General features: G+C 39.0%; 1 protein-coding gene across 2 annotated transcripts in view; it reads right to left on the bottom strand.

Annotated features, from left to right (window-relative positions):
* cacna2d4a (calcium channel, voltage-dependent, alpha 2/delta subunit 4a) overlaps positions 1-25,460 on the bottom strand; it is a 125,569-nt gene that overhangs the window by 90,121 nt on the left and 9,988 nt on the right. The window contains exons 3-27 of one of the 2 annotated variants that reach the window (XM_074697697.1): positions 21,207-21,288; positions 18,216-18,332; positions 17,125-17,184; positions 16,821-16,983; positions 16,606-16,737; positions 16,193-16,253; positions 12,994-13,144; positions 12,283-12,357; positions 10,811-10,900; positions 10,613-10,726; positions 10,398-10,476; positions 9,325-9,458; positions 7,456-7,533; positions 7,296-7,376; positions 7,131-7,205; positions 6,943-7,029; positions 6,742-6,813; positions 6,433-6,494; positions 6,227-6,294; positions 6,094-6,139; positions 4,755-4,852; positions 4,346-4,439; positions 4,159-4,251; positions 3,551-3,678; positions 1,656-1,724 (exon numbers count right to left, since the gene is read on the bottom strand). In XM_074697697.1, coding sequence (XP_074553798.1) covers positions 1,656-1,724; positions 3,551-3,678; positions 4,159-4,251; positions 4,346-4,439; positions 4,755-4,852; positions 6,094-6,139; positions 6,227-6,294; positions 6,433-6,494; positions 6,742-6,813; positions 6,943-7,029; positions 7,131-7,205; positions 7,296-7,376; positions 7,456-7,533; positions 9,325-9,458; positions 10,398-10,476; positions 10,613-10,726; positions 10,811-10,900; positions 12,283-12,357; positions 12,994-13,144; positions 16,193-16,253; positions 16,606-16,737; positions 16,821-16,983; positions 17,125-17,184; positions 18,216-18,332; positions 21,207-21,288 — 2,309 coding nt within the window. Of the gene's footprint in view, positions 1-1,655; positions 1,725-1,834; positions 2,768-3,550; positions 3,679-4,158; positions 4,252-4,345; positions 4,440-4,754; positions 4,853-6,093; positions 6,140-6,226; positions 6,295-6,432; positions 6,495-6,741; positions 6,814-6,942; positions 7,030-7,130; positions 7,206-7,295; positions 7,377-7,455; positions 7,534-9,324; positions 9,459-10,397; positions 10,477-10,612; positions 10,727-10,810; positions 10,901-12,282; positions 12,358-12,993; positions 13,145-16,192; positions 16,254-16,605; positions 16,738-16,820; positions 16,984-17,124; positions 17,185-18,215; positions 18,333-21,206; positions 21,289-25,460 lie in introns of those variants that run through there. The other variant, XM_074697698.1, reaches the window with a different exon arrangement.

Here is a 25,460-nt window from a genome sequence, read left to right as displayed (position 1 = left end):
GGGAAAGTGCTGACAAAGCAGAGAAAAGAGCTGATATGAGGTTTTTCTCTGATTTACTCACAATTTTTCAAATATTGGTGTATCTTTATTGATGACTTCAGTTACAGCACGATGTGCAGGTTACAAAATAACTATTCCAACTGTTTTAGATGCCAAGAAGTAGAGGTGTCCCAGTCTGATATTGATATCAGGTATCGGTCCGATATCAGCAAAAAAACAAGTATCGGTATCGTATCGGAATGCATCTAAAATCTGCAATATAAGCAGTTTCTGTTACCCATTGGTTAATAATAAACGGGTCAGTTTTTGCTCATACCTACTGTTGCTGATTACTGTTCTTTGTTTGAATAATATCACGTAATCAAGTCTTTTCTAACATGACAGACATACTACAAAATAAGTAATAAAAGTATGCATGTTTAATGCTGATATTGTATCAGATTAATATCGGTATCGGCCAATACTCAATGCTGCAGTATCGGTATCGTATCGGAAGTGAAAATGAAATATCGGGACATCCCAACCAAGAAGTTCATTATTTTTTGCTGCAGTGGAATTGAAAATAGGTGCCAATGTTGTCTGATTTTCACTGATACAGCACTGAATGTCAAAACTTAAGTAACAGCTCCAGAGCCAATTAGGTTTGTCCTGGTGCAATTAAAATATTTGGTAACATTTTGCTTTAGAGGTCTGCAAATGTAATCACACTTAGTTAATGATTAGACAAAGTTTTTACTTATTGTTTTGAAATTACCCCTGAAATTTCATGATAATTTGGTGAAAATTAGCACATAACTTCTGGTCAGATTCTGTTTTGCAGTGCGCCTGTATCACAATTTGGTAAGGCCAATTTACAACCCCACTCTTGATGAATGTCACATCTGAGACCTTCAGTTGTATCATGTAAAACATTATAGGCCTAATCATAAAGGTATATCATTCATCATGTGATCTGAATTATGCATATCAACAAACTGGGTACAAAAAAATAGTTAACTATCAACTGCTAATTGGGAAATTGAATTATTCACTTAACATTTCAAAGGTAATGATCAGAGGAAACGATGAACCTAACTTCTCTATTCAAGAACTAAGCAGCTATTTATCACCTGCTTCTCTTGAAATAGCAGAAATGTTGGGATACTTCTAAAAACAATTTGTGCTGGGTTGGGATTTAATTTCAGATAAATTGTTTGCTAATCGTCACCTTCTTACCTTGAAATTTGGAGTAACTTTCAAAGAAACTGGGAAAACACTAACCTACCAATTGTGACTTGCGACATAAATTTGGACATTATTTTAAAGAAGTTATGTGCTAATTTCAAAGAAATAAGAAAAAAACTTTGTCTAATTATTACCTAAGTGTGATGAAATTTGCAGACCTCTAAAGTTTCAAACACTCTGTTCCATTGCAACAACAAAACAACCAAAATCACAAGTCTGTGTTTGTCTTGGAGAGAAATTCCTTTGCACATGATTAAAACTCAGCACTTCAGTCCAAAACTGCTGATTGGAAGGCCTCATTGCCAGCAATCAGTCACTTTTAATGCCACCAACAAATCAACCACAGTTAAACTTTGTGAAACAGCGAGAAGAGATGGATAGAGAAGAGAAAGGGGAAATAAAGAGATAAGAAGAAAAACTTGTCATCCTACCTCCAGCAATGGCCATTTTCTTTCCAACCGTAACTGTCACGGACGTTGTAGAAACCACAATCCTCCCAGCTGGTGGAGCAACACACATAAAATTAGCAAGAATGAAAAGTTCTTTATTGACTCATGCATGCATGCATGTATCAAACACGCTAATAGTTCTTCCAGACATGCAGACTGGAAGAACTGATGAGGAAAAATGTCCCTGAGAGTATTTTTTTCTTATTTGTGATACTGTGAAAACTCAGAGCTGAGATAGTAACAGCTGATACGCCAAGTTGTGTTCAAAAACATGTGGGCGACTTGGACTAATTTTTGGTACAGTCATGCATCTGTCTGTCTGTTCCCAGCCTTCATGCCAGCTGATGCCAACTGTCACCAAGCCACAGAATCCAGTCAGATTAGCAGTTTCCGCGTTATGTAACACAGAGTATGAAAGCTGAGCGGCTAATGCGCTCATAACTGAGGGACTCTGTGCGTGTATGTTTCAGTTATCTACTCCTCTGAGGCAAAATCCACCTGGGCCTTCCTAACAAGCATGCATCAGAAGTTTTTAGTAACTTTTAGCAGTTTAATGTGGTTAAATAAGGTTATAACAGAATGGCGGAGGTGATACAGACAACAAAGTCAGCGTAACAAGATTAACTTCTTAAAAGACTTCATCAAAGACAGACGAGATGCTGACTCAGAGCACTCCAAATGAACTGGTGACCTTCCTGACTCCCTAAAAGATGAGAGGAGGTTCCCATAATTTGATTGCATGCTCATGCAGAGAGAAAAAGAGAGGGATAGAAGAGGAGGAAGGAGACAGGAGGATACAGAGACGGAGCGGGGCTAAAAGTGGAGAAAACAGACGGTTCACAGAAGGGTGAAGTAACAGAAAAGGCAGACGCCAGCACTCGTCATGCTTTGTGAAAAAGGATGAAGAAGACAAGGATGGGGGTGTACGGAGAGAAGAGGAGGCATGCCAAGTAGAAGTAAACATTTTCCTCTACCCTCCTCCTCATCATCATTCGCTTCCCTTCGTTTTCTCCCCACTGTCTCATCTGCCTGGAGCTCCACCTCCTCTGCACTGAGGGCGGCGCTATAGTCGGCCTCATAGTCCCTGAATATGTCTGAACACAACAAACTAAATCTAACATCAGCCTCAAACATGTGAGACACTTTTTGTGCATTTGACATAAATTTTCTTTAGCTCAGGAGCGTTGTTTCAACACTGTCGGAAATAGAGCAGCACTCGAAGACTTTTGTTTCCCTGTGCACACTTCATGCTGTGTCAAACTACTTTTAATTCATACCTTAAAGTAATTACAGGCACGCACATCCAGTTTCCTGTCAGGGCGGATGTTATTATCAGCCTCATACATAATAAATATCATTTATTCCACTGGATACGAAATGAAGTCTGTGCTTTGAAGTAGGGATTTAATAAAAATTCCCGTTACTCATTCAGCCTGAAGTGCTCTCTCCAAATATCTTTTCTAAGACAACTAAACATCTTTTTTTTTTCATGAGCTGAATGTGAACATTTAATCCAGAGGCAGAGAAGGGCTGAGCTGGTGTTTATACAGACTACATTTAAAGATGGAGTTAGTATGATGTGATGCGACGGTGAAAATGTTAGCTGTTAACTCGTTCACGATGGAGCTGATGTATATTCTCCACAACAGTAAAATGAACTGTAACGAAGAGAAAGATCGAGACTTGTTAGACAACATTTATCAGCTTTTTGTATAAAATCATGCCTCAGACTCTCTGAAAAACATGAAAACACAAAGACTCTGCCTGTTAGCTCTTGCAGACAGTAGAAGGTTTTTGGCTCAGGCTGCTGATCGTGGCCTTGGAGGTTCTGGTGTGTATGTGTGTGGGTGTGTGATCAGTGTGGGTATGTCCTCTACCTCTTGTGTCCTGTCTGGGCAAGTAGTATAAAAACTTCCCAGCTGGGTATTCAGCTGCTCTGCGATACCACAACGGGAAATGGTCCAGGGTGAACATATTCTCCTTGTCTGTGGAGGTCAGGAAAGACCTGGGGAGAGACAAAAATAAACCTGAACTCAAAACCTACTATCAAACCTACTATCTTAAATCTGAACCGTGAAAAGCATCGAGGGATGAATGGAAAGAAGATCATGATAAGGAGAAGGGACCAGCAAGGCTTTGATGGCAAAGAGTTAAAGTGAAAGTATTTATTAAAAAGTGTTTCTAAGTCTGCAGATCTTCTTAACAGCTCTGTGTTTGCAGAGTTAGAAATTTTAAAATTCGCATCTTATATTTAACAGTTTCACATTTGGATCTATTTGACTCACTGCTGTTTCTCTCTTTCAACCACTAGAGGGCAAACTCTCACTTTTTGAACTGTCAGTCTATATTCAGACCCTTAATAGCCCTTAAATAAAACCTTTTAGCACCATTTAAACCTCAGGTTGTAACCTTTTGACTTACACAATGAAAATATAGCAGAAAAAACCTGAAGATGTATGGAAATGAAGGTATTCTTTGTACTCACTTTCCAGTTCTCTTCTCAATACCAGCGTATCTCTGGAATCTCATCAGTCCTGAACGGGTCCCCAAAAACGCTGTTTCTATCCCGTCATCCATACTGAGGGGAAAGGAAAGAGATTGTGACAGGTAAGTATCTAAAGATGTAAGATGTCTTAATCAAAATGTGGACGATCATGTAGGTTAGTGCTTACCCAGATGCATTGAGCATGAGAGCGGTCCAGTAAGCTTCCATAGGAGCCGTGACCACAGCATCAAATAGTGTTTGTTGTAATAACTGTGCATCACCTGTGAAGAGCAATCAAAGGAACAAAAAATGAGAAATAACTATAACTTCTTTCCCTACTTTCTGTCACTTGAAATCACAGTTTAGGTGCAGATGATCTATTTAACTTTAACTTTTAAATAAAGACTGAATTGAAAAAATCTAATATATAGCTAATCAATATCCAAATCTCTTAATTATCCAAAAACATCCAAATAACACTCTAAAAATCTTAAAATTTTGGCAGCAGTGTTGTGTATGCTATCACATTGAATCTATTTGACAAAAAAAAAATGAACAGGTGAAATGTGTTTCTTCTGAATATATTGTCCTCTTACAGTCCAGATCTGGTTCTTTGCCAGTGAGGTATTTCACCACAGCCTGGAGCTGGGTCAGCTTACGATGGTCTGGGTCGATGTCTATTTCACAGTAGGTCCTGCAAACACACACGTGTTGATTCATTATGTATTCATGTCATGACATCTAAGGTATTTTAATGATACAACACAGGCCTGGTATAATGAAATTACTTAGATGTGCTTAAAATAGACCCAATGTGAGAAGGGGGTTTCTTGTGTCAAGGTCCATCTTTTACATGACTTATCAAAATGTAATTCCCCACCACCATATACTCTGCACTACTTACAGCTGATGGTCTTAGAGGCTGTCTTTAAGGTCATAATTATGCTATCTTGTTTGTCACACTGTTTATATACCCTGTTAACCTGAATAAAGCTGAGAGTTTGAGGACTGAACCAAGCACTCGTTTGCTGTCTCCTTTCTTTTTCCCTTTGATCAAAGATTTGGGCTTGGCCCAACTGAGAAGCTTCTGTTTTACTTTTTGACTTGAGCAAGGCCCAACCTAGAGATCTCTACTGTTTAAAATCAATCAATCAATCAATCAATCATGTTTATTTATATAGCACATTTAAAAACAACTAAGGTTGACCAAAGTGCTGCACAGTCTTAGAACACAATCGAATAAAAGCAAGTGTTTAAGAAAATAAAAGATGTGTAAAAGAGAATAAAAATAAATAAAGAAATACAAAAAATAGACAATAAATAACAGAAGAGGACCCCATGATACATAGAAAAAGTAAAAATATGGATGTCTTGCTCAACTAGCATTAAAAGCCAATGCAAAGAGGTTTTCAGCAAGGACTGAAAGCTCTCAAGAGTCTGAGCTGACCTAATATTTAGAGGCAGATTGTTCCAGAGAGTAGGGGCAGCCACCGCAAAAGCTCTGTCCCGTCTTGTTTTAAGCCTCACTCTTGGTACCTCGAGAAGGACCTGGTGCGTCAACCTGAGTGCTCTGACTGGAGCATGCAGGTTCAGATACTCACTTAGGTATGAGGGTGCCAACCCATTAGGACTTTTAAAAAACAATAATACAATTTTATACTGGATTCTAAAGCTGACAGGAAGCCAGTAAAGGGAGACCAGAACAGGTCACATCGTCTCCCCTCAGTCAGCAGGCGTGCAGCCGCATTTTGAACCTGCTGGAGGCACCTGAGGGATGACTGGTCAACACCCACGTACAAAGAGTTACAGTAGTCCAGCCTAGATGTTATGAGCATATGCGCAACTCTTTCATGGAGCCTGGATGCAACCTAGGAATTTCTATTATAGCATGGCAGCCCCAAAGTGTCTTTGTTTCAGTAGTGGTAGAGAACTCACCACTCGCTGGCGATGGTCAGATCTGGAGTCAGTAAGTCATGGAGGCCTACAGAGAGAAAGAAAACACTGTTACAGAGAAAGTGCGAAAGGAAAACACAATTACAGAGAAGAAGAGGCTGAAGGGAACACCTACCCTCCTCTACAGAGACATTCCCAGAGAAGATATACTGTCCGTATCCTCGAGTCAGTACTATACCCAGGCTGTAAAACAAGGAGAGCACAAAGCCACTTTAATGCTTGTCATATGCAGGTTTGTGCTTCGAGACAATGGTGGAAATGATGTTTTGAAACCTGGCACTGCCAGCTATCCCTACAGGAGAGGAAACAAACAAGACAAACCTGAAAGGTGTCTCGTTGATGGTCGTGTAGAAGTAATCGTTCTTTAAGAACATCACCCTCCTCTGTGGTGACAGAGCAAGAAATACACGGTTTGTAAAGATGACAGTGAAAGCACAAAGAAAGAGACATCTTAAGATAAGACAATACAAAGCGGCTTGTACTCATGTTACCTCAGAGGAAATAAATACTGGATAAAACAAAGAATGACATCAAACCCACAGGAGGAAGGAAAAGGGAAGCTAATCTGATCTTATTTATAAAACAGCTCCTTCTGCTGCCTTGGCACACTTGTGAAAACAAAGCACTTACCCCTTTATCCACACTCGTCCTCACATCCAAAGACATGGTTCCAGTCTCTCCTTTTACCATGGCTGTCCTCAGCTGGAACAGAGACATTACACACTCAGCATTTCACTTTCCTGTATTCAAAACCAAAACTAATATGAAAGAAGAAAAACAAAGGAACATTAAAGCCATAAAAATGTGCATTTCTGTGTGTGTTACACTCACTTTCTCCTCGGTGTCCTCCCATTCTACCTCTGACAAGTCAACGCTGTTATAGTTGGGTTTTGGTTTTAGCTTCTTGCCCTCCTTGTACTGTCACACACATACAGACACAACAATAAACAGTGAGTTACTTTCCTGAGTTGCAATTAATGTGACATACAACATCACAATTTAATAATCTCAGTCTGTACCAGAGGCCTCAGGTCAGGATGAGACAAGATGTAGCCGTTGTTGGTGAGGAGGTAGGCATAACCATGGACGCCCAGCTGAAAAAAATGAGGACACATTAAAGTATGTACTTAAGTAAGTTCCTAATCCATGTTTGTAGTACGGTGTACGCACAAAGTTTGGGTTACCTTATATCTTGGAGCTAATCTCATCAGTTCTTTCAAGGCCACGTCAGTTCCTACCACTCCCAGCAGAATACCATGAGACAGCTACAGGAAACACAAAAACAGGTTCAGGTGAGCTTTAGTGAGGATAATGATATTAACAGAGATTACAATAAATACTTACAGTCTCTTTTTTCTTGCTGAACACAGGCATGGCCACCGAGGTCATCAAGAGAAGACTCTGGGCCTGGGTGGTGAACAGCTGTGGTGCACAGAGACACAGAATGAGCTCAGGTACAAGCTATGTTTGTTAAGAAGGTAAATGTGACTAGCTTAAATAAAAAAATGTTTGAATCCGAATGTAGTGTGATGAGGGAGGGGTGGAATACTATTCCTGTGCATTTCTAAAAATGGAGAGAACAAAGGAGATGGACAGAGTGATCAACCTTAAAATTAGAAGTGATAAACCTGTCTACACTGAAGAAAAATGATTAGCCTAGCCAAAAAAGGTAAGTGCTAATATAAGGATTTTAATAAGACACAACGTTATTTAAGTTAAAACAACAAACGAATCAATGAAAAGATCCGGAAAAATAAGGAAACCAGAGGAGAGCAGTTATAATCCAATGTTGTATTAATACTATAAATTAGTGCAATTGGTGATTCAACAGGTTTTTACTTTTTGCTGATTTCTTTTTGCCTGGGGGTCGTTTTCTTGCTTGTATAGTTAATCTATTAGTATATCTATTTTGACTGGCTGTTGTCTTCAGGTTGTTCTTTTCATTTTCATGTTTGAAATAAACTATTTCAATCCATCAGTTTTAGAGAAGCAAGATGTTGTTCCCAACTACAGAGTTTGAAAGCTAGTGTTTTGAAAATGAAACTGAACTTGTTAATTTAAAAACAAAAATCATTTTAACTTTGGATAATAACAGTATTTTAAGAGGCAGGCTCTTGTAAAAATGACTGTCAAGTCTAATTCAGGAGTGCTAAGGCGCTAAACCTATCTGCACCTTACACTGACTATGCTAGCATAAAAGTAATGTTAGCAGAAAACTATGAAGATTTATCTAAAACTTTAGCACAAATTGAAAAATGAGTTAAGCAAAGACTGATACTAGTTTAATAACTAACAGGTGAGGCAACATTTTAACCTTCGGTTTAAGGGAAACTACAATGACTAGGCAAGGTTAGCTAAAGAGAGGATATGCTAATCTAGCATGTATTAGCTAGCAAAACAGTTAACACTCTAGGTGTTATTACCTCTTCTGTGTTCGGGAACTGAAGATGAAGATGAAAGGAGGGAAAGACAGTAACATATATGAAATGAAAATGTAAAAATATGACGTGTATGACGCAGATGAAAAAGCACACTGATGAGAAAGAAACAAGAGAGAAAAATGGGGGAGAAAGTGTCTTATCTAGGTTAACATTAGGGCTTTAGGGTGAGGGGGTGGCCTAGCTGATGCCAGAAAACATAATGTCTGTTAGAGGATGAAGTAATTTGTTTAATATTAATAATTTAAAGCTGTAGAAGTAAAATCTGAAACATTTTCTTAATTTTCAAGCGCTTGTGTGAATATTCCCTTACGGAGGAAAAATATATGTACCAATTTATTTTTTGAAATGTATTGTAATATATTATTGATTTATTATACTATACATGGAATAATATATTGAGGGCACATATACAATATATTATATATTCATTAAATATATTGCAAAATATTGCAAAATATACAAATGATTGCCGCTTTCCATATATTGCAATATACTGGAAAATATAAATACTAAATCTCATATATGGGAATATATTACCTAATATATGACATGGTATTTTCCAATATGCTTCAATATATTTTTCTTTCGTAAGGGTCTAGCACTAACTAAATCAGCACTTGTGAGTGGCTGAATGAAGAACACCTGTAATGAATCAGAGATTTTAAAGTTTATATTGATGCATGATGGTGTATAATGATGTATGTATTATGGTGTATGTACGTGTTGGTATGTTTCCCATCAGGCAGACAACTATTAAGTAATGCAGACTGACCACACTGTCCATATAAGCCTCAGTCCAGATGATGTCATGGTCGTGGTTGATGACCATTGGTCGACTGAGAACATGAAGATACTCCATAACATTTTCCTGGACATCAGCCAGTGTAGAGACATGTGTGTAGTAACCTGGGGAGCAAAAACACATACATGTACTCCCATACCATTTATCATAATGAGTGCACTTAGATAGAGAAACCAGAGCGTCTAAATTAAAGACAGAACATTTTCTCCATATTATTTTTATCTTTCTGCTCATGGCTTTTGGGTATTACATTTAAAGATGCAAAATAATTCAACTGACTTCAAAAACCTTGCATTCCCCCAGAACACTTTTCTGTTTAAAGTGGAAAAACAGCTTGAATCTCTCATCAAAGCCAAGCTGCTTTTGATGTTCTTTGGAGCCCTGCTCAGTTAAAGGTTTTATGGCATTTCTACAAGTGGGAGATGATGACGTCAATGGGATACCTGCAGAGCAACTGGTCAGTGACAGCACGCCATTGAAGCACTGCCAGGTAAATCTACCTGAATTATGCAATTCCCAAAAGTGCTAAAATGAATATTACCATTAAAAATATTCATCAACTTAACCTTGAAGTGTATAAATAAGATTTTTGCTTAAGTGAAACAACAAGCTGTCTGTTTTGACAGATATTTTGTTTTTGGCAGAAGCGACTGCCAGTGTACTCAACAGAAGGGAGTGCACCTGTTACCCATTACACCCACAGACACACACAGCCAAGCAGATTTGATTTTTTTTGGCATGAGCTGTGTTTACAGTAGATCTGTTATAATAATCAGGTATTTAGTCAGAGGAATTAGATACGCTCAGAGCTGTATAATGTGATTATTATGGGCCTGTACTGCTGTGTGACCCTGTGTAATTCACAAGAGGGCAGCATCTGATACCCAGCTAAAAACAGCATCATCTGAAAACACTGCTGAAGGCAACTTTTCTTACTTTGCACAAGAAAATCAACATTCCAAAACAAAAACTGGAGTTGGCAAAAGATTCTTTGACCTTTAGGCTAATGAAATGATTCATCCTAATGTGTCTTATTCAATTACCCTTGTTGTTGCAAGCAATCCATTTCACATGTTCTGCAAATGTCATCTCTCGTCCAATCAGATAGGTGAACACTCGAACCTAAAGAGACAAAGGTGTAACTTTAATTCCAAGTCTGGTTTGTTATTCCAAACAAAAACACTTACTATGATTTGTGTTTTAATTGTACTGGTGCTTGTAGCTGACCATGTTTTTGTTTATTTGTGTAATAATGTACCCGCCGCTCCGGCCAGTTGAACTCTTCAAAAACATCCTTGTAGTCCTCCATGGCCCCGTCTGTGATCAGCATGATGGCCTGGTTACAAAGGCTGCCTTGCCCCAGTGCTGCAGCCTATAAATGAGCATGAAGGGTCCAGTTTAATTAATGTTACTGTTTCATTATTGAGTTTGGTGGATGTTTAAAGGGAGCACAAACCTCATTTAGGATCCTGAAAGATTCCTTCATTGCATTTTTCACTTTGCCCTCTCCTTTGACATGAAGCTCTTCAACCAGTAGCTTGAAGTGCTAAAAGAAGAGACACATTCACCAAAAAAACATCAATCAGACTTGGTATCTTAGAAGGAAATCTTGGTATACACAGGTGAATACGCTGTGGATCCCCACACGAAAAGAGGAAGCCAGAGAACATGACGGAGTGTAACAGCGTAGAGGAAGGATTATCTCCGGCTCCCTGGCACACTGACCAAAATCAGCAAAGTCACAACAACACAGGGAGGTAATCAGGATTAATCAACACACTGCGCACAGACGCCCGCACACACTCACACACTCATGATGAATGGCCACATGGCCGTGGGATTCACCACTCTGTTGACGAGCGTTACACCTGGCCCTGCATGGAGATTTTCACAGAATCAGATTGACCCTTCAAAATAAAAGCAGCGCAAATGACTGTTTTGTGTATTGCTTTCACATTAACCTGCAATTCAAATAGATTATGATTTAAAAAAAAACTAATTTAGAGCAATTTTCCTTGATATGTCTGAAGCTGGTGTGTGAAAAGGTGCAAAACAAAACTTTAATTAAAATCTCATTTAAACCAACTGAGAAATCTCAGCATCTCTGTTGTATCACCACACACAAAAAAATTCCTAATATATAAGAATAAATATACTAAAGACGCAAGAAAGTTGTATAATTTTGGCAAATATTTGATAGGACGGATTACAAAAATTATTTTTCAATGTTGCTTTTTCCTTTTCCTTGCTTGAAACAGGACGCAAACCACTAAAACACTCTGTGAATGTAGGACCTCTTGTATAACATCAGCCAAATAGAGGAATGTCATCCTGTACATGATTTTTCCCAACATGATTTTTCACATAAGTGTGTCAGCCAACATCTGTAAACCTATTCCGTAACAACCTTCTCCTCTAGGCAAGCGACCAATCAGATTCCTCGCTGACAGGTCATGTGACGTGCTTAAAATTGTCAGCGGCCAGTGACCTCACCTGATCTCTCATGATGTGGAGGGTAGTGAAAGTAGGGCATGCATCCAACACATAATGCACACACACAGACACACACACACTGAAAACAGAGCAGATTGGTGTATAAAAAAAACAACAGGGTGAAGAGGGGGAAAACAAAAGGAGGAGTTAAAAAAGATATGTTAATGTAGTTTTAAGTAAGCTTAACACAGAGAATCAGGTTGTAAAGGATAAAAGATGCCAAAAAAAAATGTTGTTTTGTTTTTTGTTAGTATAAAAAAAGTGGGAATGGTTCAAATGGGACAAAAGTGAAGTTGAAGATTTAACTTTACTTTTGTTACTTAAATGAAACAAAATCAAAAATCTCTGAGATGAAATGTGGTGTTAATAAGTTAAGGTGAAATGAATGAGGTTCTGCTTCCTTTGAGTGTGTGTGTATTTTTATTAGTGTATTACCTCCCGGTTGTCCAGATCAGCTTGCACGAGAGTCCCCTTGAAGCAAGGCTCCACGTAGCGAACGTAGTCGCTATACTGAAGAGTGAAAACAAATATATGATGAACAACAACATTCAGTTTGATGGAGGAGTGTAACTGATGATAATTAAGAGCTACTGAGCTTTAAACTAACATCAAATTAATCACTTACTCTATCCCTAAATAAGACCCTCAAGTGCTTTAATAATATTAAACTTATCTAACCTCTCTGACATTAGCTTCTGCTTGACACAGGGTCAAGACCTGGTTACACTGTCCCAGAAAGAAAGTGAGTTAAGATGTTTCCTTTTGGTTCATCCTGGGATAAAAGTATTGTTTTGCTGCCTGGTCGCTCAATTGAAAAGAGTGCAGCTTTAAATTCTGTGTAAAAACAGATTAAAGCCAGGGGATTTGCAGCGGGCGTATGATTACACACAGAGTAATACCAGGATAAACCAAGCTTATTACACCGATTTGTAGTTGTATGGCTGGGTGCAGCCAAAATCCTGAAAAACCTGTACGCAAAATGATTTCTGAAGCCTCGATGTCACTGTGGGATCTGATTATTTGGCGTGAGGATGTGTGTGTTTTTACATCTTACACTTCACCTGTGTGTCTGCTTATTAATTATAAAGTCATGAGCAGGTGCACCATGTCCACAAGTGTGTTTGTGGAAGTCATGCGTTCACTTACTGCTATTATGTTAACGAAGTCATTTTCCCCCAGTGTATCCAGTATTGTGTTGATTGTGTGTTTTGCTATGGTCAGTCGGAGCCCTTTCATACTGCCGCTGACATCCACCACGATTACAATGTCTTTCGGGGACGTGGCAGCCTGGATGTACCTGAAAAGACACAGCAGTAAACACAGTGTGAAGCCAGCCATAACAAGGCAGCCTGGATAATGTTATTTACAAGTACGGTAGCACACAGACCGACCTCACAAAAATCAAGCCTTATCCTTTTAACTGTCTCTCAGTTCCCCTTGTTATCATCCCCTGACGTCCCAAGCTCATTAGCATCAATGAGATTTCCCAACAGCAGCTGCGACCGGCAACTTTCCAACTCTACACGGTCTTGTTCTTGGATTTGTGCTTTTGAGGACACAGTGTCTGAGAGCCAGACAGACTGAAGAGGTGATCCAGCTCTAACTCTAATAGCCGGACCTGCTACATGAGAGACCTGACATGTCAGGGTAATACAAGCACAGGTGTGAATGAAGAGATTAAAGGAGGATGCTTTGTCATCGGGTTCCTGGCAACACAATCCTCTTCCTAGTACTACAGAGTTCACTAGGTCACTTAAACTGAACAGGGACACTTTTAGCTTTAAAATGTTTGGACTTAAACTTGAATAACAAAGAGTGTTAAATCTGCTGCCAAAGGTAAGGTCACTAAAACCAGAATGACTGACAGAGGGCTTATACTTTGCTGTAAACATGTGGGCTTTTGGAGGGCTCAGGTGAACCACCTATTACATATATCGGTGATAATAGAGAGGCGTCTTCCACTCTGAGGGTTGGTGATCATACTAGCTAAATAGCTGAGGAAAGATTCTTGTACTTTACTCTGCTGCACTTGTTTAAAATTTACACCTGGAGTACAAGTGGACTTTGGCAGGAGAGCAGATGGCCTTGTGGTCTAGGTCATACCCCATGAGGTTTGCCCTCTAGCGCAGGGGGCCTGGGTTCTACTTTGCTAAAACTGAAATCTTATCAAGTGTTTTTGTCTTATTTTCAGTAGAAAATTCCTTTTTAGACTCAATATGAGCCAAATTCACATGACCAATCCAGAAAAATGTTTTGTTTAAAGTTATTTAAGGACAAAAATGAGGTCTGAATTGCTCGTAACCAGTAAAAAAAAATCTGCCAATGGAACAGGAGAAAAGCTACTTGTATTAAGACATTGTTCTAGTCTCAAGGAAATTTTCAAGCATTTTTTTCTTGTTGCATTGGCTGATTTTTTTTTACTGGTTACAAGCAATTCAAACCTCATTTTTGTACTCTGATAACTTGAAACAAGACATTTTTCCGGATTGATAAGTTGAAAGTGGCTCATATCGAGTATAATTAGACAATTTTTACTTAAAAAAAGACAAAAACACTTGATAAGATTTCAGTTTTTTTGCAGTGTAATACAGCCTGTGGCTTGTTTCCTGCATGTCATTCCCCACTCTCACCCTGCTTCTTCTCTATCCACTGTCCTCTCCTTTCCTCTCTGATTAGAGGCACAAAAAGTCCAAAAAATAGCAAGCAGCAGATCCTCATTAACTGAAAATACCTGCAGCAGAGCTGTAATTAACCAGAACTCCATCTTTAACCTGAAGGATTTTTTACATATCCAACATGTTCAACTGCTCTTGCTTGCCATTACTGTTAATCTTTTTTGTGACCATAATGCATGAGTCGTGGTGTCTCTTAATCCCAGCAGTAATTATTGCTGAACAAGCAGGTACATGAACACATGTGCTCCCCCTTTTTAAACCGAATAGATAAAAATGAAAAACAGATTTATGAAAAATCTCAACAAAATATTGATTTTCAACATCTTGTAAATCAGGAGCTTTCAAGTCCTAGGCTGGAGTAAACTGGTCTAATTAGCAGAAATAAAATCAAAATGCTTGAGTAGACTTACAGTTGACCTAAGATATATAGCCTGTTGTGACTTTTAGATGACCAATCACAATATTTTTTAGACCACTAGGTCAAGCTGAAATAAAAAAAAATTAACAACAACAACAACAACAAAAAATGGTGTAAACAAAATTGCAAGAACTCAACCAAACATCACTATGTAACTTAAAGAGGGGGTATTCTGCTGTTGTGGAAATTCCAGAATCTGTCAGTAAATTAAAACAATCGTCTCTAAAAATAGCACGAGACCTGGGGACTCAAAATTAAGTCATCACATATTGATGTCCTAACTGGTTTATGTCAGGTTGTAGTGGCAGGCCTCAAACATTAAGGTCTGCCAATTGCTCTGCCCTTGACAGGCCTCCAGAAGGCTGGCCAATCAGATGGAAGGGGGTTTGTGGAGTCGGGAGACTTAAAGAGACAGCAGCTTAAAAGCAGGGTTTCAGACAGAGGCTGAAATAAGGGTTTTTCTAAAAAAAAATAATAATAAATTAAAAAAAACAGCATGCCAAATTGGGATTTTTTTGAGCTGTTAACCATACAAAGCTACCAAACAGTAAAGGCTAAAAAAAGTAGTGTACCCCTTCTTTGAATCAGAATTCAGTCTCCAAGGAAGTTAACAATAACTGCTTCAAATAGAAATGCACCCAAGTGTTTCTTTCACCCTGTAACTGATGATTAAATGCCTACCAAGAAAAGTAGACTTGTGCTTTTTTGATATTTAAAAAGACTTAAGCAGGACAGCATGACAATGAGCAAAAAGACAGTACCCAGATATGAAGTCACTAAAAGTATTGCATTTTGACACCTTCAGCTACTGCTGCAGCTGCTGAGTTCATGAGTTACGGGGATAAAGAAACTAATTAATCTCCAAGTCCTTACCCCGTCTGTTAAAAAGTTGCTCTCAGAGGCAAAAACAATTCGGTTTGGAAAGCTAGACAGAAAGACATCTAAAACTGACCGCCTCTGCAGCTGAATCAACCTGCTTAATCGTCCAAACAGCTCCTGATTGGAGCTGGCCTGTGCTGACACACTGAAAAAACACAGCCAAGGACACTCATTGAGTGTGTAAGTGCCCCCAATGACTGCTTGCTTGGAGTGTCAGGGCTCATAACTGAGGTCTGAGTTGTCATGGTTCCTTGCACCATTCAACAGCAGTGAAAGAACAGAAAGCTCTTTAACTTAGAAACAATTAGAAAGCTTTAAAATATTTCTAAAGTATGAAGAAGTGGAGGTGATGCGTAGTGAAATACAGCCTCACCAGTTTCTGTTTCTGCAGTCAAAGGTGACCACGCCATTTTCATCTGGAATCCACTGGATCCCTGGAGAGGGAAACAGAGAGTGAGCAAAGCTGGCACACTGGGCTGTCTGGTTAGATGGATAAACGAACAAATGGATTTATGGATGAATGGTGACAGCTTGTCAAATGAGGACATGATGGATGGAGTCGCAGATGAGGAAAACAAGCTGTGTCACAAATCCTCTGCTAATTACTCCTCTCACCCACACCCACACAGGAGAGAAACCACCCGCTGACATATTGTAGCAAAGACTGAGTCATCACGTTTGACAGACAGCTTCCTGCATCATCAGTTTCTCGTTTGTCTTGTGTGGAGTGTTTATCCACGGTTCATGTATGCATGTTGCCTAACACTCTGAGACTCATGAACGTACCAGGGTACAGTCTGAAGAAGCCGGTTGCACTGCCGAAGTACTGCCAGGTGAGAGTTGGATCTTTCTGGAAGTTATCCACGAACACATCATTCAGAGCTTCGGTCATGTAGGCTCCGTTTAGAATATCTGGATCTACAGGAGGAGAGAGAAAAAGAATGAAACTGATAATTTACAGGCTCCTGGATGTATGTACAGCGTGTTGAAAGCAGAATTACCTCTGTTGTAGACATTCGTGGGGACTTGTATGTTACTCATTTCTGTGCTGACCCGCAATTTGTTGAAGTGTTCGTTTTCCACTAAAGCGAAATCACCTCCCAGAGGCAGTGGGTTCCCGTCCTCATCCACGGTGTTTATTAGCAGGGAGTTATAGTACTCAAACTACAGGGAACAAAAATGGATAATAAGCTAATGCAGAACATTATTTGACAATGAGATATCAAGAAAAGAGGTGACTAAATACAGTCATAGCTGCAGGAGGGTGAGTTGAGTTGTCATACATCCCTGCAGATTGCTGCTTACCTCTAATGTTTCGTTGTACTCATGGTAAAGGTCAGCATCCTCTGCTGATTCAGCTAACCTCTGTAGGAAAAATAAAGCAGGTTAAAATCAGGCGGCAGCTTCAGCGCTGAAAAGTGAAGCCAAAATGGAAACATAACAAAATTCGGTTCCTTAAGGTTCCACTTGAGCTAAGGAAACCTGACTGGAGTCTTAATTTATATGCAGACATTTAGCAGAATAAAACAAGTTTAGAGCCTGCTGCTGAAAGGTTAAGCCTCAACACCCCATTTCTTTATCTTGACAGCTGTATTGGGTTAAAATTTCAAAACCCCTTGACTAAGATTACATAATGGCTATGGGTTTAGCATTATTTGTTGCTTAAGACCCCTTACAGCCTATGTCGTAATGCATTTGGCAACAGAAGCAGCATTTAGCTCCATTTATTTGGACAAGTTAGCATTGATTTAACTCTGAACTAAAATTTTAAGCAGCATAAAAATGTCTGGTTGGGTATCAAAATCAAAACACAACCTCCAACCTTAAATTTTATAGATTTATGACAGAATCACGACTGTTTCACGACTGAGTAACTAGTGTTTTGGTGAAAAGAGTAACCATGCTAACCCACAACCTTCAGTCAAATCTGTCGGCAAATGTCATGGCCACAACAAGTTGCGAAACATGAAAAGAATCCTCAAGAATACATCCTTATCTGTTTTTATTATACTGTAAAAGTCAACACATTACATACATCTTTAAGACAAACTAAAGGCATTTTCAGGGGCACACTCAACTGACAGTCATTCATTAGCAGGAACACTTGGGTCTAAGACACAGAGACATCTGTCAGGGTGAGCTATTGAATGTGATTCCTGAGTCTGAACCTTATTTCCATCAGGTTTAACTGTAAACAAGTTATGTTGAGACAGTCAGTTTAGGGCCGAGGTCGTGACCAAATAAGATGATCAGGCCTGTATAAAAAACATACGGTCTGTGGACAAGAAACAATCTAATGCTATGATTAGATCTGAAACACTTTTAGATTTGATTTTGTTTCCATAAGATGACATTGGATCTGTGTTTTCCTTAACTAAGCGGTCTTTAGGTTTTACCTTCACAGATTTCATCTTCCTCCCAAGCATCTCTTCCATCTCCTCTGCAAACTTTTTCACCAGCTCCTCTCCGTCCACCTCTTCTATTTTTATTACACCTTCCACTTCCTTGTATTTCTGCAAAACAGAAACAGTTAGTTCTAACAGGTACTGCTCACATGAGCCCTCTGATTGGTTTATAAACAAAGAGAGCAAGGATTGTTTTTTTTTATCATTAAAACTAGCTTCAAACAGCCGGCAAGCTACAGCTAATTATTCACACATGTTTGCTTTTGGTCAGAGATATTTAGTACACTGAGTAAGGTGACAGGGGGGAATATAACCCCTGGTCCTTTCACTGCTTTGTTTGGTGTGTGCCCTTCTCCACTCTCTATTTCCTCAGACACGGCAGATTTGGTTGCTTTTACAACTTTATTGGCCAGAAGGTTAATACTGGTAAAATGGAAATCATCATCCCCACCTACCTACTCAGCCTGGGTTAAGGAGGTCCTTTATTTTCTAAAATTAGAGAAGATTAGGCTAACTCTAAAAGGCAAAGATGTCTGTTTTGAGAGAATGTGGAATCCCTTCATGTCATATGTTAAAAGTACAGTCTGCCAGATTACTGTGAGTTGAATGTCCACATGAGTGTTTTTTATTTTTTTTATTTATTTAATTGTTCTTTTTTTAATTTATTTATTTATTATAATTTTTTAAAAAATTTCTAATGTAATGGTTTTTGCTACTATGAGTATGGTTGAAATTGTCTTTTTTTGTCTGTGTTCTTTTATTACTGTCTTTGTTTAACATGTTTTACTTTTGCTTTGAAAATCTACCACACACTATTTACAGATTATACGCTTTGGTAACGGGTGCCAGCCTGGGGGAGGGGGGAGTTTCAGGGTTCTTTTCCTTTTTTTTTTTTGTTTTCCTTCTGTTGTTGTTGTTTATGTTTAAATTTCAATCTGTGACTTCATATGTTTACTGTGAAGAAAACCAATAAAACAGATTGTTAAAAAAAAAAAAAAAAAACTAGCTTCAAACAATATACAGGTGGAAAAGCGCACATATATAACAGTAGACAGGATATGTCAGTGTAATGCAACAACACAGAGTCAGATATACACATACACATGCACACACATTTTTACAGTGTGGAGTCCAGATGGGGGCCAAGCCCTGACTTCATCCCTGCCTCTGACCCCCTCTTTAATCTGCAATATATGAGAGTGATGCTAGAAGATAGCACTCTACTGCCCACCACACCTCCTGAACGACAGCTGTACACGTTGAGACGATTGTGTTGAGCTTAAAGAATGAAATTACAATTATTCGCAGCAAAAGAAAATTAAAATGTTGGGACTTCCATAACTTGTGCTTCCAATTCAAAATAAGGAGCACAAACAATGATACGACTACATTTATTGCTTCAGAGAATCTATAACCAGGCGCGGTATCATCACTTCCTGCATACCTATTCAAACACCATGCTAATAAACATGTAATTAAAGAGAACCTATATGCTGTTGTAAATTGTAAACTAAATTGTTCATTTCCTGCATAGATGAGACAGCCTGTTTCCCCTTCCCCTGTGTAATGCTTTTAAATCTCCATTACATGGGGAAGGGGAGCCTCTGAAGCACAGATAAGATGAACTAACATAGATATAGAATGAGAAAAGCAGCTTTTTTTAAAGCCTGCTGTAAACGACCATTAAGTACACCTCCAACCTTTTATCATCCTCTGCGAGCACTCAATACCCCACTCAGTGTGCTGGGGCAAGAAGCAGAGTCACTAAACGTTCCACAGATAATGAGAAAGCCATCGATTAAAAAGGAGGTGTGTGATTAATGGCGTCTTGCTGTGATTAAACTACTGTACTCTGTACTTTTTACACATCAGTGACTAAATAAAAGATTAGGTGAGCAACTAGCTGCAATATACCTGCACTCCTGATACTGTTATTAAACCTTACTGCTGTGACAGGAAGTCCTGCTTTAATAAAATCATTCTGCAGCTTCTGTTTCAGGGGCTTCTTATGAAGTCTTTTTTTTTACATGCTGTGTTGAACTTAATCTGGAAAATTGTCTCTTGCAGCTAAACATTGATGCTATTTGAGGTTAATCCAGACTAAAAAAGCTAACAGGCAAAAACATAAAAAACAAATGTGCTCCATTTTTCCTTGTCTTCCCTTTGTAATCTCTGTGAGTTTGCTTTCTGTAGCCCTGATTCGTGGAGAAAATCAGAAATTTTGAGCTGGAACAAAATGAAGATAAATAGAGATAAATAAATGCTGGAGAGGGAGACGGACAGAAGGTGTGTGTATTTGTCAACACACAGCTTGTGTGTTTGTGTGTGTGTGTGGCAGATGGTGAAAGGGCCTTCTAGGTATTACAAAGAGTGGCATGCAGAGAAAGACTACATATCCATATCCTAATTACAAAAAGACACACCAACTCTCACACACACTCAGTCACACATGCACAAAAGTAAAACACGTTTTTAAGTCTCACAAACATGAGCTCATTTCAGTTAAATCATTTCTGCACAGTTATGGTTCAAAAAATTCTTTAAAAATAGAAAAAAAAAACTGAGCTGTGAGAGTGTATGTGTGTCAGTTCGTGTACTTGTGAATAAGTGTGTCAACGCTCTGGTCTCTAGGCCATGTGCAGATGTTGTTCAGTGACTGTTCGCTTGTCTGTTACATTTCCATTGGTGGGAGGAGCTAAGAGGGTGAAGACATGCAGACTCAGCTGGTCTTAACATAGTGATGATGCCATGTGTCCTATATCTCTTTTACTGTAGAGGACATGCATATACTCAGGTCTTACATTTCACTTTCCTGCCTTCTTCTCTGTTCAGACAGATGCTAATGTACTGAGACTAAATACCACACGGTATGATTTAAAAAAAAAAAAAAAAAAAAAAGTAAAAATGAGATTCCTTGAAAACATTTCAGGTTTTTGTTGACACATAATCATGTCTGCACCGTGCACATGTGTGATCTCTTACCTTCTGTAGCAGCTTGGAACCAGAGTATCTGGCGGACAGGGCCGATAACTCTTTGCCGAATGTTGCAGCCCACTGCTGCACCCTGAGCACAGAGAAAATATGATTACTAATCAAAGATTTATCAATAGGTATCACATGATTCAGTGTTGAAAGGTGAGGTAAGCTCAGGTGCAGAGGTATTTGTGTAAAATCAAGCCAATACAAGAGCCAAGTGTGTCAAAAAGACTTTCAAAACATGAATTATTGGTGAAGGAGAAATTCAGTTACAAGCCATTAAAACAACAAATATGGCTTAGTAGGTGAGACTTTTGTATTTGATATTCATGTTAAACTGAATATATCAACATATTATTCCCAAGTTTATCACAGACAAAAGGCTTTGAAGTCACTTGTCAATAACTTTTAATTATCCTATTCATCCTAAACAAAACAAAAGAACATATAAATAATAACAGATACAATAACAACACAATCCATACTAGCAAACCCAAATTGTTAGCTTACACACCAGCTCTTTAAAAGAACCAGAAATAGTTATTAAGCTGTTATTTGAAAATGATTTCATTTCATGGGAGTAGCAATACTGAAAGCATGTTTCCCCATTCACTTTCAAACTTTGGTGTTTTCAAGTAATCCATTTATTTGAGATCTGGATAAAAGGCTAGAAGTGTTGGGAGTAAAGACAAGTATAACAAACTCTGACTATCAAACAAATCTTGCCATTTACAGACTTGTAGGGATAGTAAAGCTATATCACTCAGGTAAAGATGTTTGATACCATTTTGTCTATTTGTCGGATAAAGGTATTTATACATACAAGAAAACCTCCAACAGTGCTATTCAATTACTGGCTCGAAAGCAGTTGCCAAGTGATCAGGATTCAGGTCTAATGTGAAAAGAAAAATCTTTTGCTACCACTGACAAATTCTTGCAAAAATTCCAACATTATTACAAATATTGACTGCAACACCCATTGTAATACAGCAACTAACCCACAATGCATTGTGTCATTGAGGAGGTGCGTTAGAAAAGTTAACATGAGCAGTCCTACGCAGGTGAAAATAGCATGTCTCTTTCTACCCTTAAACAAATAAGTCCAAAAACCAAACTAATGTGTTTGCTCAACAATGAGTGTGTTGCAGAGCTGAAGATTAAAACAGTCAAAGACACCACACCGAAAAACCCTAGAATTTACAAAATATGGACGTGGTCTCTCTGACGTCACCCATCTGTTTCTGATATAGAAAATTAAGCACATCGGCTATAGCGGCCATATTGTTAGTGGCAAGGGCTTTGCTTGCACCTATAGGGCGCCTGTCAGTCACGTGACCTGAGCTGCGCCTCTGATTGAGCGAGATTCCAATCTTAATATCCTCAGAACAGCCGAGTTACAAAAAAAATTCACCCCTGCACAGTGTGTGTTGATAGTAAAGTTAGCAATTCATACAGGAGACATGTTTTGAACCAGGCTGTAAATAGGTTAATTTCTGCTTTGAAAACAGCTTTTTTGGCTTGGTGTGTATGTGACTTCTGGTCCTTCCGGAGCTAGCCTATAGCAGACACTCGAGAAACAGCAGATTTTAGCACTTCCGCATTGTCTCATACTCTTAGACTGGAGGTTGCCACTTGTGAAAAACACAGTACGTATCAAGCAAGAGCTGTACTACAATGAAGCAGACTTGCATAGTTCAGTTTGCTGCAAAAAATGTGTGATCCAGCTCATGTCCTCTGTCTGAAAATCCGGCCTTATAGAATTTTTAATTAAATAGCCCTGACCTTTAATAATGCACGTGCTGGTACATCTACTGATACTAATCCTCAAGTGATGGAGAAGCAGATACTAATGCCACTACCAATGCTGTTATCTACACTGAATATGTTGATACCGGAAAAAAAAGTCAATCCTAAAAGTCAAGCCAAGTCAAGGTTTAAGTTTTTGCGTTGACCCTACACCGTAGTGGCTGACACAGCTGTGAGCTGTTCACACACCCGCTTCAAAGTGCCTGCGTCGCTCTGCAATACTCCTCTGAAATGCAGAAGGGCAATTTCAACCGTATCATCCTCAGATTGTCTGTTTCTGGTTCTTTTTTCATTTTCTGCTAGACATTTTACAGCGATTTTGAGCATATGGTGTGATATTGAAGAAACATGTTGTTGATTATCATGAAGCAGCTATTAGAAGAAGGATAGAGAGGAAACATAGGAAAAGATTAAATATATGACCCCTGTGTAACAGAAGTTTAGCCAATCTACAGTGATTCCAGACCTGCTGTAAATACAGGAAGCATGAGTCCATTAGGCAAACCAATCACAGAGCTTGCGGCTGTTTTGACGTGAAGTTACATTGTTGCTGTTCCTTCCTGAAAATAATGGGTAACAGGGGGAGTACTCAGAGTCATTCACCTCAGCTCAAGTTTGTTTTATTCCTGGAGCCAGAGTTGGATCTGGATCCACTCCAAACTGTAATTCTACCCATCCAGTTTCATGAAAATCCAGCAAACAGTATTCCTGTAATCCCACAGGCCAGCACCAAAACATCACCTCTTTGGCAAAGGTAAAAAAGTCAATCCCACTAGAGGTGACCATGAAAGAACCCAGCCAATCATGTTAAGAGGTTACTCTGCATTCACCAATAAAAAGATTAAAACGGATTACCGTTCAGGTGGCTGTAAAAGCTGACTATCTGCCAGCACGAGGGGTTACTCTGCGCTCAATAAACATGCTTTAACACCACAAATCCACCATGTGAATGCAGCAGAGGTGAGTCTAGAGAGGTTAGAGGAAAGACAGGAAGCGACAGATGGCTCAACCAATGGGGAGTCAGACAGCTCACTGCTAGTTCACAGGCAGGGATGTCATGGCTGCCCTAAAGAAGAGGTGTTGACAGACAAACATGGACGTGATTCACATAATGAAGATAAGAAAAGAATCTGTAGAAATGTCTTTGCAAACTCCCTGCAGGGCGGCTAAGCTGTCGCTGGGGCTAAACCACCACTGTGTCGTGCCAAGAAAGGTCAGATTAAGGCAGAGGCTCAGGAAGGCCAAACCTAGGTCAAATGTAGAACAAATACATCACAGTGAGTAACTCTCTTTGATACTGTGAGAGGGCAAAAGGCAGCACTTATCCACTGGGGAACCTTACAATGATACAACAAGAGGGCAGAGCTCTACAGTGTCATCCAGTTGAGTATAAAAGACTAAGTTTTAGCCTCATGTTTGGCATTCAGGCTGGAGTCATCTTTTCTGCAACCAGAGGTGACCATATTTAACCAGAGGAACTGTTACATCCATCACATGATAGACTGTTAGTGTCTTTAGCCCTTTTCATTAACACAATCCTGACATGTTTTTACTTTTTACATAGACTCAGAGTGTATGGTGTGGACCAAAAGACTATGTTTTTTTACTCTATTAGACTGTATTAGAGAGAGTGCTCAGATACTATGAGCAGTTTGTTCTTCAGCAAGCTCAGAGGATTGTGACTGACCCATCACACATCCTACACTTGGAGTATGAGCTTTTGCCCTCTGGCAGGCGTTACAGAGTCCCCCACTGTAAACTAAACAGATTTAAAAACTCATTTGTTCTTATTTCCATGAAGCTTTTAAATAGAGCTTTTTAAGGCTGCAGGGATTGTGAAATATTTACATGGTTTTCTTTCTTTAATAGCTGGGTATTTGGATTATGTATATAATGTGCAATTTCTGTAATGCGCAATGTGTGCCTGTGTGTGCAATACTGGTGATGTGCAATTTTGTGTTGTTTTTTAATCAGATTCCAGAGACTAGTAAGCAGCAGGCGAGTCCAAAACAAATTTCCATAAGAGGACAATAGAGTATATCGTATCGTATCATATGGTATTGTATGGTACTGTGTGGTATTGTATGTACAATTTCAAGCCTCAGGATCTTTGCTTTCACACATGGACCTCACAGCAGGAAATTATATGTGTGAGACATGCTCTATAACTGCAGTTGGTAGTGCATACAGGAGGAATGTCCTTCATAACATGAACACAAATGGTTGCTAGGCGCCACCCTGTTGGCTATGGCTGCCTTTTGCAGCAGCTCTCTCTTCTTTCTCTTCTTTTGTAATTTTTTTGTCTGTTTGTTTGGACACCAAACTTTTTGTGGCTTCAGTGATATTTTTACTACATTTTCTCCAGTGTTTGTCTGGAGATCCTACATGTAACGATAGCTGCATTGTTTACATATGAACTCAGCTGTTAGCAACCTTTAGCATGTCAGTGCTAAC

The sequence above is a fragment of the Halichoeres trimaculatus genome, unplaced genomic scaffold (assembly GCF_033239565.1).
Source record: "Halichoeres trimaculatus isolate MK-OKI-2021-1 unplaced genomic scaffold, fHalTri1.1 fHalTri1_scaffold_21, whole genome shotgun sequence".
Classification (NCBI taxonomy): domain Eukaryota; kingdom Metazoa; phylum Chordata; class Actinopteri; order Labriformes; family Labridae; genus Halichoeres; species Halichoeres trimaculatus.
The sequence above is the reverse complement of the archived record's forward strand: the minus strand, read 5'-3'. Positions and strand labels throughout refer to the sequence as shown.